Source organism: Pseudopodoces humilis, chromosome 6, assembly GCF_049639895.1.
Source record: "Pseudopodoces humilis isolate 2021_Gansu_Grassland_sample_001 chromosome 6, ASM4963989v1, whole genome shotgun sequence".
In the NCBI taxonomy this organism is placed as follows: Eukaryota; Metazoa; Chordata; class Aves; order Passeriformes; family Paridae; genus Pseudopodoces; species Pseudopodoces humilis.
The window spans coordinates 37,323,930-37,339,614 of record NC_142205.1 but is presented as its reverse complement, the minus strand read 5'-3'; the positions used below and the strand labels follow the sequence as shown (position 1 = coordinate 37,339,614).

Here is a 15,685-nt window from a genome sequence, read left to right as displayed (position 1 = left end):
GAGCCAAAGAAAAGACCAAGGAAGGTGTTAAGCGTATCATAAGGAGAAGGCCAAATGCACTACAAGGGGAAGTTCACTGAAAGAAAGACAAACAACTGATCATAACAAGTTTCCAATTTTATTATCACAGCTGCAGTTAAAGGCTTTCTGTTTTCTGCAGTTCCTATCCATGCACTAAACGCTGAAATTCCATTAAAAAAACATTTCACTCAGCTGAAGGAGAGGGGAGAAGAAGGATTTCTAGCTGACCCCATCCTAACCAGCTCTTTGTACCATACATGATGCCTGTTAAGCCACTAAATGCATTGCAGAAAGCCAGACACTCTGCACAGAGAAACACAGCAACAGCACTGCTGACTGACTTTTCTAACCAGATCTTGGATCACCTACATAAAGCAATTTTATTGGTACTTCATTTTTTTGGTAATATGAGAAAAAATTCAAGAACTTTTATTCTCTCTAAAAAAAATCTGCTTCCCTTCACAAGCCCATTAAAAGAAAGGGCTTGAGACTTCCTCTTAATGCTGAAGTTTAAATTTTCTGAATGATCAAAGCTTTTGAGTCGAGCAACTCAGTGGCCACATTAAAGTGGAGGAAAAAAAGATGCCATTTTATTTCATGTAGGTGGTTTTAAACAAATCTGCATAAATGGAGGAATATTAAACTGGAAAATGAAGGGAAATAGAGAGCCCTCTCTTCCACATAAAGACACCAAAAAAAAAAAAAGACCAAAACAAAAACAAAAAAACCCACCCAGCTTGTAAACAAATTTCAAAGGGATTTCAGATTTCAGCATCACATGTAAATAATGGACTTCTTTTTTAGTTTATAGATCATTCAACTTCAAAATCTAATTGTTTTCCAAAAAAAGGGATTACACTAGTTTGACAGCAATTTTATCAAGCAGATTAATGTTAATTGGCAGGTTCAAGATAGCTATGCAGGTTCAAAGTGTGGAATTAAACATTTCTGAATTATCAACACAATTTACATTAGATATTCTCTTCTCATTCTTTTCAAAACACACTCAGATCTACACACCAGTGTGCCAGTCAGATGCAGATTTCCCTAGATGAAGGGTGGACTACGACTTCCACAGATGTTTCAAGTGTCTGGCTTTTCCTCACTGGGGTATGAATGTGATTTCCTATTAAACATCCAAACAAAATTAAATCCTCTTAACAATGTGACACTAAGCATTGCACCATCTTTGGGACAGGAAATGGATTATGAACAGTTCTCCAGTAATGTGGAAGTCAATGATTTAGAGTTAACAGCAGGATATACTGACCTCAACTGAGACTGTGGAACCATTGTAAAACAACCATGGATACATCCAGTATTTTAAAAAAGTCAATGTCTGCCCTGGAGAGCAGAAAGTCTAAATAGTGAGTCACACAAAGAGAGTACTATCAGTCATATCTGCAGATGGGAAACAGAGGCACAAAGAGCTTTGAGTGACTCTGTGCAAGGTCATAAAGGATGTCTGTAGCAAAGCCAGGAAGAGCCGGGAAGCTCTCAATCCAAGCTCAATGCCTTTGGATACAGAGACAGGTCTTCCTTTTGCTTATCCTCCTTCTCTATCTAATTATTTATCTCTGAAAGGGAACACAATAACACCATGACAGTCAGTCTACTTTCCTTTTATATTTATGATCTCCATTAAATTTTCTCTAGTTTCACGTAGGGTTCAACAGTGTTACACAGAAGTAACTAAAATTGTACAAGCAACTGTAAACATAAAAACAGAATCTGGTATCTCAGCAAACATGAAATGAAACAAAAGCATATATTTATGATTTTCAAAGCATCACAAAATATTTTCTAATGATCACTCCAGAACACTAATAGGTATCTATCTCCAGATTCTCAAATGTTACTTGGGGAACTTCCCCCATTCCTTCTTCTTTCCCCAGATTTATATGCTAAGCATGAAGCCATATGGTATAGAATAACCTTTTGGTCAGGGGGGGTCAGCTCAAAATCAGGTACCATCAAGTAGTGATTCTCCAGCCTATGATCACAAATAACTATCACAGAACTAACTCCATTTGCCAGTGTTTTTTGCATGTTTTTCTACAACTGCTTTTTCCTTTAAATGGGTATACTTTACAGTCTGGTCTGTTATGACAATGGGAACCTCTTCTAAGAGTACCCCTCCAGCAGACCTTTACTGATACATTTCTTTGTATTCTCTTATTCCACTAACTCTTGTTCCAAGATGATTTCAACATCTGTTCCAATCTACACCTGCTGCTAGGCTTGGTGATCCCCATATTTACTTACAATAATGTAATAAAGTTACTGATCTATGAATGCACATTTTCCATTCTATTGTTATTTTCTGGTCTAAAAGGTTATAGGTTAAGGTTATAGCTTAGCTTATAAAAGCTAAACAAAATTTTAGCATTATTTTCCTTGTTAAACAAACATGAAAATAGACGCATGGGTTTACATGGCATGGCACCACTGCTAAGCATTAGCAGAAACTCATGAAATTATCTCCTGTTGAGGGTTTTTCTTTCTTCCTCAGTGTAAAAGAATTTATCAGAAACAACTCAGATGCTCAGATACTAGTGGCTCTATCCCCCTCTAACACCTAAAGGAGCGTTTTCCAATAGCCTATAATGACTCTTTACCCTCTCATTTCAAGTTGACTTCACTGAGAATGGTGTCTCCAGAGGTTTCTAGGGGCCTTCCAGAATAAAAAACAACCAAAAAGGGAAAAGCTTTAGGACTTTTACATTTCACTGTAACATTTCTTGATAAGATTTTCCACTAACATAAAATGTAACATACTCACTGACATACAGTGTAATATAATGAAATTACACCATCAGTTCTTACTCAGCTCTATCAGGAATAGCCAACTTTTCTTTTGTTAATGGAGATCATTTGAATTATCCTCTTAGCTCTTCCTGCAACATTTGGCCCAGAAAACAGCTGAAAACTTTATTACGAAGTATTTTCAACAGTGATGAGATTTCAGACTATCTAGACAACTCTCCTCTAGGTTCTGTGGAAAAGATAGCCCTAACTTCAAAAAGCTGGACTATCAACAAACTAGAAGGGGACTTAGCATGTCTTAGGCAAACACGAATTCAAAGGAAAAGTTAAACATGGATCATGTTAAATCTGTCTAGGACGGAACAGTTCTCCAACATCACAGCTTACGCACACAGCTACATTTACGACTCCTGCAAAAAACGTACCCTTGTAAAACTGCCATTAGGAACTTAGGATAATTCTTGTTTGACACACTCTGTGAAAATGAAAAAATCAATAACATGAGCATAAACATAAAAGGATGAATGCTCTTTTGAAGGAAACAAGGCTCATGTGATCATGCAGTCCCTCCACAGCCCTCAATAACTTCCTCCCGATGACCAGTCCCAAGCAGATTTGAGAGTAGGCTTTGGCTCTTACAGCTCTTCCAAGCTGTCAGCCCAGCTGAAGGTTTTCACTTGAAACAAAAGGAGAAAAGTATTAAATTCATATCCATACCAGAGAGAAAGCTGCAGTATGTGTATAACTGTTTGTTGTCCCATGCAAGCTGGCTGCCTAGAACAGAACTGCTGGACAAACAACAAGTTTTCCATCAGGTGCAGCAGGATGCCGTCCAGCCAGTACCAGGAAAAGGCACAGGAGGCTTTATACATCAAAACAGCAGGGGAACAAAACAGATTAAGAACTTGCATAGAGAAATTGCTGTTGTTACAGCAGTGAAAGCTTACAGAGGTTACAGAAAGAAACAGGGCTACTCTAGTGGGGGAGATACTAGGCACAAGATTCATTAATCCCCACCACCCACCCAGTTCCATTAGTTTTAAGACTCAAGAAACCATTTGTTTGTTTATTGCCATGTGTCACCACATACATACAGAGAATGCAATATACTGTACAATTACAGGGCTGGCCACTCCACAGTCATTGATACAGTTCAGGAAATCATGCTGCAGTACATGCTATATTAACCTTTTCTGAAAATTATGGCATTCTCTGAAAGGGCATTTATGAGCTTAGTATTACTTCAGGCACATAAGCACAATGTTTATGATTTGACAGCCTTCATCCACATTCACTTCATTTAACATAACAGCAACTTTCATTTACTAGCTCCCCTTCAGCAAAATTAGTTTAGGAAATCTGACTCTGCCACTCATCTAGAAACAGATTTTCCTCTTCAATTCCCAGGGAGAAACTGTATTTGCAAGCATCTTTATGTTAGAGCTAGCAAAACAAATACGGCATTCATTTCAACGCTGTCCATTAAAGTGGCATTTTGCTTTCTGGACTTTTTTTTTTTCCAAACCACTTTTCATATAGAAAATGGAAAAGTAGTTCATATCTCCACCTTCTTATCCATTAAAGTTGGCTCATGTTCTTAAAAGTATTGGCTTCCTAGTAAAAAAGGCTCTGGACAACGTGGACAAATGATGAGATCATCATCTTTCCCTGTCTCCCAAAGGAAAGAAGGCACAAGAATGCCTGTGAAACTCCAACTCTAAGAATTGGAATAAGACCTACTGTAAAACACTGAAAACTATCATTAATATACAATGAGTATCAGTTAATCGCCTGAAGAATGCATATAGTCACAGTTTTAATGGCGCATGGTACAGCATAAGCTGAAGGAACATTCCATGTGTTACCACTTTCTACTCTGTGCAACATCTGGAAATGCAAATGTTGCAGAACAGGATATTATAGAACATTGTAAAAAAAGAGCAAATATTCCATATTCAAATTATTTTGTCTAATAAAGCTTTAAGAAACTCTGAAGTACGGTCCCTCACGTACAGTGCTGCATTGGGAACCTTTTTGGAGGAGAAGTAGTCTCTGAAAATACACAGTTATTTACAAAGGTCAACACAAAACCACATAAACAAATTATAAGGGTTTTTTATTTTAAATTGAAGAGCATTTGCAAATGCAAGGTGTCATGATAAACTCCTTAAAGTTCTGGAGAAACCAGACTTGTTTTGATACTGCTGATGCTTCTTTGCAGTACTTTTTAAGGATTCTACATTCTGGAAAGAAAACTCAGCAAAAGCACAAAAACAAACCACTAACAGAAAAACCCCACAGATCACCTTCTCTCCTCACCAGTTAATATATATACAAAACAAAACTCATTAGAAGGAAGTGAGTTGATAATTGTAATTTCTATATTCTAAAGTAAAGAACCTGATGAGCTCTCTAGCAAGCAGAGAAAGCAATATCACCTGATGGAAAACCAACTGCATTTTAAATCCTTACGTAAACTTAAGAGGTGTATCTAAGATCTTTTGGAGAGATTCCAATCATGTCAAGTACAACTGAGGAAAATCAGTGTTAGGCTTCCTTCACTGGGTAAGTAAACGAAATAATTCAGATACACTTCAAAATAAAGACTAGTCCTGCCAAAAATACATTCAGGTCCTCTTCTTGGAACTCCTTAAGACATTTCATAAAAATCAAATAAACTCCACAAGACGGAAACCACATAAACGATTCAGAAACTCTACTTCAAACACAGAAACTCAAACTGGGCAGCAAAATCTTTCAGAGAAGCTGTCCTGCTTTGTCATTAGATAAAAAGAGCAAGGTCTGTCATCTCATAAAATTACGCTTCCTAACACTGGTTCTAGAATGAATAATCATAAACGAGGCTACTGAATCTTGATTATAAGGTATGACAGAGTCAACCTGTAGACTCATAGCTCTTAGGAAGGAATTAGAGTATATAAAGATGTCTTCCCATTAAGACATTCCCATTAAGATCTTCCAAATCCCCTAGAAAAAATACTTGAGGAAAAACTAATAAAGAAATGATGAGGACTAAGAGTGCAAACAACTTAGCAGATTGCAGGAATTCAAAAATTTCTTTTTGAAGGAAAGAAAGTAAAAATTTTGGTACTTACAAGCTAGTGGCAAGATTTCTCTCTCATGTTTAACATTTGTTATGTCTAACTTAAAGGCAATTTACTGATTATAAGACTCATTTCAGAAAGTGCATGAGCCAAAATGAAATATCTAGTCTTGCAGTTGACAAACTAAAAACAATTTCAAATGTTCTTCACAAGATCTCTATCCTTAATAATAAATTAACTTACGCTTTCCATGTAAGTTACCTTGCTCTATTTGACTGTCTTTGAACTGGACAGTTAAGGATTTCTTCTCCTTGCCTCAAAAACTGAGTTTTAATAAGGAAGCATTATTAGTATTCATGTAACATTAAACCAACACTGATAGGAACACTGGCATGCTTTACTAGAAATCTACAAAAATTCTCAAAATTATATTGTTTTGCTGTATTAACTATATGACTGCCCTTATCCCAAAGCAGAGGTCATCAACCATTTTGAAATGGTGCAGGAAAAGACAGGGACACAACAAAATACTGTCACCACGTGGTACTTACCCTAACAGGAGGGCTCCGGGCTTGCACCCTTTGCTGCTGTCCAGCTTGGGAGCCCTGCAGGTCCTTTGATCCACAATTAGCTACAGTGCTGATGGGGACCCTTAAAGCGTTTGTGCCAGCAGTCCCACCGCCGGGTTTTCGAGGCCTCTGTTTGATGCCATCCAGTAGTCTAACAAGCAAAATATTACTGGGAAGCTCGTCAACACCGCAGTCCACTAAAGTCCGGCACTCGGGACATCGCAGCTCATTGCGAGAGCTCACAATGCCCAGCAGGCAGCGTTTACAAAACGTGTGTTGGCAAGGCAAGACTTTTGCAGAAGCATCAAGGCGTTCTAAGCAAACAGGACACTCCAACAGATCCAGCAAAGCCGATTCATCCATTTTCCTTGTATTACTTAATGAAAAAACAAATCTTTGCAGAATTTGTGTGTTTTGAGCACTGTATGGGTGTCATGTTACATCCATTCCTCTTCTGACCGTGCTCTAAAATTTTTTGAGGGGAAAAAGGCATTAATAAGCTGGAAAAAGTCAGCAAGACCATTTTATATGATGATGTTCATACAAAGAGCAGAATAAGAGATCATTAGACTAATTCAGTAGACATGTTCAATAAATTAAACAGAAATACAGTAATAGCAATCTACATTAATGTATCTATTTATTTAAAATATTTTAACAAATGCTAGCAGCTAAGGTTTTAAAATTCAAGTCCCCATAAATTTCAGTCTGAGTGATTTTATTTTCTCAAATTATTCCAGAACAAAGATCTATCCTCAGTACAGCAGTATAACAAAGCTTACTTTTCATAGCTCTTAATACATCAGTATTCTCTGAACATTTGAGATGAGCTTTCTTTCACAAAAAGATGGCAAAGGTAACTACGAGGTCCAAAACCACACAGTGTACACCAACAGGGCATAGCAAGGCGAATTACATTTATGCCAACACTAAACCAACAGTGAACTACATTTCTACCCTTTCTATGAAAACTACTGCAGCACATTACACAGCTCAGCCTTGAAAACAGCCTCCAGATCAACAAGGTTTTAAGCTCACCGCAAGCAGTGACAAGAGGGTTCATTACAGTGCCGCCTTTAAGAAGCGCTTCAAAAACTATCGCGAAGTGATTTACAGCAGGAAGTGCTACTGCCATATCGTTAGGACAACACGAGCGCTGCGTATGCGGCCACAGAGGCAGGGGCGAGCCCCCACAGCCAGCCCCAGCCTATGCAGCGAGGGGCTGGGAAAGGGAGGGGGGGAAAAAAACCAAGAACCACTAAACAGTCTTCCTAAAAAAAAATAAATAAATCTGCGAGGAGTCACACCAGGATACTTCACGGGCAGAAAAAGGCTTGCTGACCTCGGCAGTGCCCAGCGCCGGGCGAAGTTGAGCGCCTCCGCCCAGCCCCCGCAGCCGCCTGCGGGGGCGGGTCCCGGGGGGGCCGTCCCGCCCCTACCTGCTCCCGGGCTCCGCGCCGGCCCCCCCTCCCCGATACACTGCTTTATATTCCCCCCCTCCCGGGGGGAACAGCGACCCGCAGGCGGGCGGACGCCGCGGCAGCGGCGCGGAGGGGTCCCTGCGGGGACACGGGGCGAGCGGGGACGGCTCCCCGGGAGGCGGGGGCGAGCCGGGGGCACGGCGCTGTCAGCCCGCCCCAAGGCGCTAGGCAGAGGGAGGAGGGAGGGGGCGGGCCCGCGGCCCCTCCGCCGCGCCGATGCCCCCTCGGGAGCGCAGGGGTCCCCGGGGAGCTGCAGCGCCGCCCCCTCCCCGTCCTTCACCCGGCTCTCACCGTATGGCCGCGCCGCCCCCGCTTTGTTCCCGTGAGGAGCCGCCGGCCCCACCGGTGCCGCTCCCGCCGCGGCAGCGCCGAGACTCCCGTGCCCTCCCCGCCCCGCCGCGCAGGGGCCGCTGACGCGAGGGGCGGCACCGCCCCGCCCGGCACCGCCCCGCCGAGGGGCCGCGGGCAGGGAGCGGGGGCGGGCCCGGCGGTGCCCAGCGGCAGCACCGCCCCTGGCGGGCGGGGACGGGGCGTGGGGCCGCCTCGTCGTCCCCGCCATGCCCACCTCGCTAGGTACCTTGGGCAGTGGTGGGGCTCTGGGAGAGCACAGGCGGCTTCCTGGGACAGGAGGATCAGGCGCTTGCCTCTCGCCTTGTGCGTCGGGGGCAGCCCGGACGGGCACCTGGGGCTGCCGCCGTCTGTGTGGGGACGGCGGCGGCGGCGAACGAGGAAGAGGGACGAGGGAGGGAACGAGGGTGGGTGGTCGCTCGATTCTTGCAGGGCTGCCCCCGCTCGCTGTCTGTGGTAAGTCGTACCCGGAGCGCCGGCCTGCGGCTGCCAGGCCCTACAGAAGGAGGAGCCGGGGTGCCCGGAGCCCGCTGCCGCCCGCCCAAGGAGACTCCTCATGCTGGGCGGGCTTGTGCGGGACGGGGGACCCTTGCTGAGCCCCCCGGCTGTGCGCCCGCAGGTCCCGGAGGCTCGGTGGGACACGGTGAGGCCGCGGCGACTCCCGCTGCGGGGGATCGGGCGGCGCCGTGCCGGACACGGGCAGGGAAGGAGACGGGGCTGCCGGATCACGTCCATCGCTGCCCTCGGTGTGGCTGTGCTCCTTCGGGCCCTTGCGGCACGCCCGTGGTGTGGTCGAGTGCAGCGTGTCCGTGGGCATGGTTAGCGCTGGACTTGGCAGTGCTGGATTAGCAGTTGGACTCGCTGATCTTAGAGGTCTGTTCCAAACTAAAGGGTTCTGTGATAGGACTGCTTAATTAAATAAATGATGCCAGAAAATCGGTAATTGCCTCGCTTCACACGCTTCCTCCCCCCCCACCCCCCCCCCCCTCAAGAACCACACACCTGTGTTCTCAGGAGATTATGCACTTTCTTTTGGGGTGTTTTTTGTGAGATACTTCTCTACGAGACTGTGGCAATGAAGGAGGAACTAAACCCTAAGATACATAAAATTACCATAAAACAAAAAGAAGTTAAAGCCTGCTCTTTTTAAATTAAATGAGACCCCTTGTTTATGAGTGAGGAAAAGTTAGACAAAAGTTTAAGTTCCAGTTATTCATCTTGCCAACTGCAACTCAAAAAGGAGGCAATCCAAAAGCTTGTGTGTAGTTCAAGCTTTCAAGCTGACTCTAAGAAGTGGTATGAAACTGAGTCAAGGGAAGTTTAGGTAGGATGTTAGGGAAAGTTTCTTCATGACCCAGAGGGTGGTTGGGCACTGGCTCAGGCTTCCCAGGGAAGTCATCACAGCAAAAGACTGAGTTCAAGAAGCATTTGGACAAGGCTCCCAGGCATATGGTGTGATTCTTGGGGCTGTTCTGTGCAGGGTCAGGAGCTGAACTTGATGATCCTTGTGGGTCCCTTCCAATGCAGGATATTCTATAACTTTAAATTTGCTGCCATCCTTACTGAATTCTGTATATATATAAAAAGCTGCCTTTTTTTCTTTCTTCTTTTTTTTTTTTTCTTTTTCACACATGGATTGTGTAGGTTTGGACAAGCTGATAGTGTGACAGGCTTTTCTGTCTTTCTGGATATGCTAACTTTGTTGTTTCCAATGGTAGTGATATTCTATGATTATTAGGATTTCCAAGTACTCATACTGCATCTCCAATATTTTATTTTATTTTTCAGTCATAGTAGTGGAAATGTTGAAGCAGCTAAATATGTACAGTTCATTAAGAAATAAGGTTTCCTCCCCCATGAATTCTGGAGTTTAGGAAAACTGATACAGATGGGTTTCTGGTCTATGTCTGCTTTCCAGGGAGTATCGTAACATAAATAGAAGGGTATAAACATCTGATACATAAGAATATTCCTATGTCTCATAGTATTCCCCTATCTTGCCATGTTTGTGCTGTCGCTACAGAAAAAACGATAATCAGTACATTTGAAACAGAGACTTGTTGAATCTAAACAAAGTATCTTCTTGCAATTGGATTTCACTTTTGGACATAGCTTCTTCAAAAGATCTCATGGTAATAATTTGCCAGCCTTTCTAGCACAGTTTTGTAAGCAAGACAATTACTGTTGTCTAAACTTAGTTTGCTGCCTAAGGAATGTAAAATATCTATTAAAACAGTAAAGGAATTTACAACACCAGTGGTGTACCAGGGAAGCAAGATGAAAGTTCAGGGAAGCAGGATAAAAAGATTACCCCTTTATCAGGGTTGGTCTTTGATAGTGTTTTATGTAAAGTCTGTAAAATACTAAATACATTGTGGAATACACACCAAAGCAGTAAATACTCTGAGAGTGTCAGAGTAAATATGTGAGAGTATCAGGTAAATATGTGTAGTATCAGGTAATGTGTTATAACTACATATATATAGTATCAGTAATATATATATAGTAATATATAGTATCAGGTAATATGAAGAGTATCAGGTAAATATATTACTTCCTGAGCAGTAGCTGTGGTTAATTTTCAAACAGTTATGATCCATGTAAAAAAAGGTGGGGGTGTGTGCAGATGTATGCCACTGCCCTCTTACACTAAGTGTAAGTAAGTGTTTGACTCAGAGAGGCTGTAATACTCTGGTGCCAGGACTGAAAGGAACAGAATTGCTTTTACATTGAAGCATTTTTCTTTCCTATTACCAGCCATAAGCAGGGAATTGTACTCTTCAGGCATTTTTACATGAGAAGGCCTCACTTCTTGAAATTGTCCCATCCTAATGCACAGTTATTAGTTCCTTGTACAGCTTTTACTGAGTACATGATGCAAAGGGCAGAAATCCTTAAAAAACACAGATTTGAAAGATGAGGCCCTCCAGTTACTCAATCACCTGGATTTCTACAATTATAATGTCTATTAATATTTGTATTTTACACATTTTTGGTGTAATGCATTTTTCTTCTGTTTCAGGTACACTTCTTTTTTTCCTCCAATGTATGTTGTTTCTCCTCCTGGAAGATACCTGGAAGCTGTTGAGTAAAGGACAGTAGGAAGAACAGCAAAAGACAAAGTCAGTAGCAGAAAGAACTAGTAGCACCTTTTTCTTTCCTTTTTTCTGTGTCAGCATCCTTTGTGTAATTAACCCACTGTGTTCTCTGCACTCCTTCTCTTTCACCAATACCTTCCTTTTACTCTCTGGGCCAAACAGCCTAGAGGCCTCTCCCCATGTCTTCAGCCCACTCTGTTGAAACAGTCACACTTTCTATTTTAATTAACTCTTACTGCAATAATTCCTGTTTCTGGCACATTTCCGAGTACCCTTAGTTTTTCTTCTGTCTTTAAAATGTGAGACAGTCTATACTGTGCCTGTTTTTGAGCAACACTGTTTAATTGATAAGCTGGCAGCTCACAAAAAGAAAGAACAACGTCTGCTGCACCCTTTGCTGTAGGAGGGACATTCAATATTAGATTATTTTTTTATATTACTGCTGTTCTCTATAAAACCTTTAGAATCTTAATAACTTTCCAGATATTCCATCAGGTTTTGCCAAGTAATTATTGTGAAGAGGGGCTAAGAGATGCACTCTATAGTCATCTGCATCTAGTTTCTTAGGAAATTTAATGGATAAGTAGTATGGGATATTTCAAAAATTGTACATTTTTCAACATGCAAATCTTAAACGTAAAAACATTTGGTAATGCCCTAAATACACTAATGCACTACAAAACAACACCAGGTCCAATCTTCATTCTAATCCTACAGAATGTCCCTGAAGATTGTTACCCTGGACAGCAGGGATAATCCATGTGCCTGAAAAAATCATGTTAGCACTATATATATTTAGAGTAATAAAACAAAACTGAGTGCCATGTAGAAAAATGCAGGCCTGCAAGAATAAACATATGATGGCATAATTAATTCATTTGTGAATTCCATCCTGTTAGTCTTCAGATAACTGCAAAAGGCTCAAGCATAATAAGACTCATAGAACAAGAGGTGTTACATCCTATCAGAAAGAAAACACAACAGTGTCTTGTGGCAGTCGTAGTCTGCATTAATTTTATTTCTAGGTTCATAAGCATGTTTTTGTTTTGAGCTACATTTTTGTACTAAAATATTTTTGAAGCTTTTTTTTATTTAATTTAGTCAGAAAGGATCGTAATTTTTCATTTGCAGTGATCACATTAGCCTGTCTTTCCCATACAATATAGATCTCAAGCACAGACCAAAAAGGTCAATCTTATTTCCTTGTAAAATAACGGGTGGAGACATAGTGGTGATCCCCTTTCAAAAGCCATGCAAAATTCCTATTGACATCCCTTTAGTGAGACTTTACTGCTGATGGCTGTGCTGATCTTTCTCGCTTTACATTGGCAAGTACAGCACATCATGAAGGATGGTCCATGGACAACTTTCTTCGGTCTGGTGGAAATGAGCAAAGATGTTCTTCAGGGACTTCATTCCTTTTTCATTAAAGAGTTGATTTTTTTTTTTCCTGTGGTTTTGTTTCTAGGTTTTTTCAAGGAGCTAAGGGGGGATTGCAGTTTGGTTTTGCTTTGATGTCTTGGTTTTTTGGGTTTTTTTTTCTGTTAGTCCAGCTTTAAATTACCTAGCTCAGTTACTGCTGGCAACAATTCTAGCAGCAAGGAGCTCAGCATGGTTGATACTGATCCGGTTGGTTTGCTGGCAAACTGAGTTTTGTGCTAGTCTTAATGCACTTTTTAGGTTATGAACTAGTTTAAACTACATCAATGACAAATGTGCTTCTAAGGCTTTAGCATCCTGCCGGAAGGATCTCTGCTGTTCTGGTATTTGTGAGGAGCTGGGAGAAAAGACTTGTAAAACTAGAAGCCAAAATATACTGAAAGCACATCTTTATGGTGTGTTCTAGGCATCCAGCTTTCTTGGGTACAGTATCATTTGTGTATTCATGTAAACCGGTTCTTGCTGATAAGGTGAATCTGGGATTGTAACTTTATACATATCGCTGCTATCGCGGTAACTTAATTTGAGTCACAAGGAGGAAATGTGCAATACAAAAAGTGTCTGTGGCATTAAAGAATAAACATGTTACAAGTTCTCAGTGTTTGATCGAGCTTTTTGTTATAGGACATTCCCACTAGGTTAGTCAGTCACAGAAAAACAAACACTGGGCTTACGGGTGCTTATGATCCCCAGAAACTAGCTGCATCATTCAGGGCTGTACACTGTAGAAATGCAGTAAGGTGTTGGTAGTTGGTCAAGAACTTGATTTAAATGCTCATTATGCTGATGGGAACATTGTGCCTGCATCTCATTAACCAGCAAGCTTGAATACTACAAATAATGTTAAAGGAAAAACAAAGGAGAGTGCATGTTTAAAGACATTAAGCTAGATGGTACAGCTGTGAAGATTTTAGAAGAGGACTTATTATTCCTAATAAGTTTATTCCAAAATCAGGTTATCTTTTTCCTTCCTTTCATACAGCTGATAAACTGCAGACCTAGACCGTGAGGCTGCAGAATTGGGCCTAATGCTTCTTTGTCCCTCTAGAATTAATGCTCTCTCCACAGGGGAGATTCTAGTGGGAGCAGAGCATACTAGGTTATGTGTTCAGTCCTGCTCTAGAAATCTCCCAGCCCCATTAAGGTCTGGTCTCCCAAAGATTTATAAGTGATTCAGGATGTAGTTTTAGAATTATTGACTGCCCTAGACATTTTGGAATGCTTACATGCTGTTTTAATAGTTTGCTATATTGTTAGCAAATTGTAAGCTATTAAAAAGCTATTAGTATTTTTCCCACTTGCAAAGGCTGCATTCCAGTCACAGTGTAAAGCTCTTTCATATGAACAGTAAACCAATAATCATATAAATATTGAAGTAAAATTATCATGTTAGTGACTCTAGACTGAGATCAGGCAGAACTGTTATAAACTACTTCCAGTGATAGTGAGCTGGAATGACTAAAGTCCAGTTTTATCTTTGAGGAACACTGTGACAAGTGTTTGGAGCTTTGGACACCCAAATGTTATTCAAACACAGATGAGATGATGGGCCCAAACAATTCTTCTTTTTCTTAAATAAGCAAAAATATCATGGAGGATGTTCAACATTCATCAAAGTTTACTTAGTCTTCATTACCACACCTCATTACCAACGTATCTGAAAGAAGCCGAATGTTGGGAGACCGAATACTTGGCATGTATATTTTTTGACAAAAAAACCAAACCAAAAGCCAATAAAAAAAATTCAATTTTAGATAGGAGAATAAACTGCTAAGGACAGTCAGAGACACTTTCGCATGTGGGTTGTGGAGAGGGAAGGAAGTTGCGAGTTTTAGAAGATGTATGTATCCATCATGTCAGGTGTACAATTCCTAGATTCTACCTTCTGTTATACTTTGTATTTCTAGAAACACACTACAACTTCACTCTCTAAAATCCTGTGAAAAGGCAAAGCTAGTCAGTAAGTTTCACATTCAGGGAAGAATTTACAATACTGTGCTATTTTATCTAGAGGGATCCTTCAGTCAGCCCTCCAAGAGCAAACATCCATGGCCAAAGCCTTAGGGTCCTCCAATATGTAACAGGGTGGCACCTCAGATCTATTCACACTTTCACACTAAATAAATCTTTAGAGCATATTAAGCATTCTTTTCAGTCTTTCTAGATGAGAAATTTTCATGTTCACTCAGAGCATAGGCTCTGCAACAGGTCATGTAAAGGATTTTATTTCTCCTTTGGGTAACTGCATGACAGCATAATGAAAATTCAGAAATTTCTGCAGGTCTTAACAAACACCTTATCCAAAGTGTCTTATTCCAAAAGAAGTTATTGGAAGTGGATTTACAGAGGTGTAACTCTTTAAAACCATTTATGCTTTTGTGGTCATAAAAGCTGAAGTGTGACAAATGTGTAACAATAATGTATCTGTAGTGTTGTTTGTGTTGTTTTATGATGAGTCCTGCAGTTCCTCCTACTGTCCAAATCAGGCAATCTGTTGAAAAGTACTGTAATCTCTTCACCTTCTCTTCTGCAGGGAGAGTTGGTTTGGGTTTTGTCCCAGAAGAGTCTGTAGCTATGTTACACTCTCAGGAGACTTAGGACTCAGACTTAGGGACTGGTAAGACGCTCCAGGATAAATATGTGACCTCTTTCCGTGTCACATGGATTCATGAATTCCATGAAATTCATATGTTTTTACAGCAAAATCTACAAAAAGATTAAATTCTAAACCAAGTTATTTTAGAATTTCATGCGCTGCAACAGTTTAATAGTTTGCCAAAAAAAAAAAAAAAGTTGTCATGTTAGTTCCTAAAAGCATGCACAGCTAGAATTTTTTTTTTCAGAGACATATATTTCCCTAAAATAGCATTCTCTTACTAAAAGTGCCTGCTGGGCAC

At 41.0% G+C, this 15,685-nt stretch overlaps 2 protein-coding genes across 6 annotated transcripts in view; both read right to left on the bottom strand.

Annotated features, from left to right (window-relative positions):
* SH3RF1 (SH3 domain containing ring finger 1) overlaps positions 1–8,282 on the bottom strand; it is an 84,669-nt gene extending 76,387 nt beyond the window's left edge. For both annotated transcript variants that reach the window (XR_015772724.1, XM_005517614.3), the window contains exons 1-2: positions 8,194–8,282; positions 6,404–6,886 (exon numbers count right to left, since the gene is read on the bottom strand). Coding sequence is in view for 1 of the 2 variants with exons in the window: in XM_005517614.3 (XP_005517671.2) it covers positions 6,404–6,784 (381 nt within the window). In the remaining variant the exon portion in view is untranslated. The remainder of the gene's footprint in view (positions 1–6,403; positions 6,887–8,193) is intronic.
* A 1,787-nt stretch (positions 8,283–10,069) lies between these two features.
* NEK1 (NIMA related kinase 1) overlaps positions 10,070–15,685 on the bottom strand; it is a 58,023-nt gene continuing 52,407 nt past the window's right edge. For 2 of the 4 annotated variants that reach the window (XR_015772638.1, XR_015772637.1), the window contains exon 40: positions 10,070–11,331. The gene's annotated coding sequence lies outside the window, so the exon portion shown is untranslated. The remainder of the gene's footprint in view (positions 11,332–15,685) is intronic. The other 2 variants (XR_001332091.2, XR_015772639.1) reach the window with 2 other exon arrangements.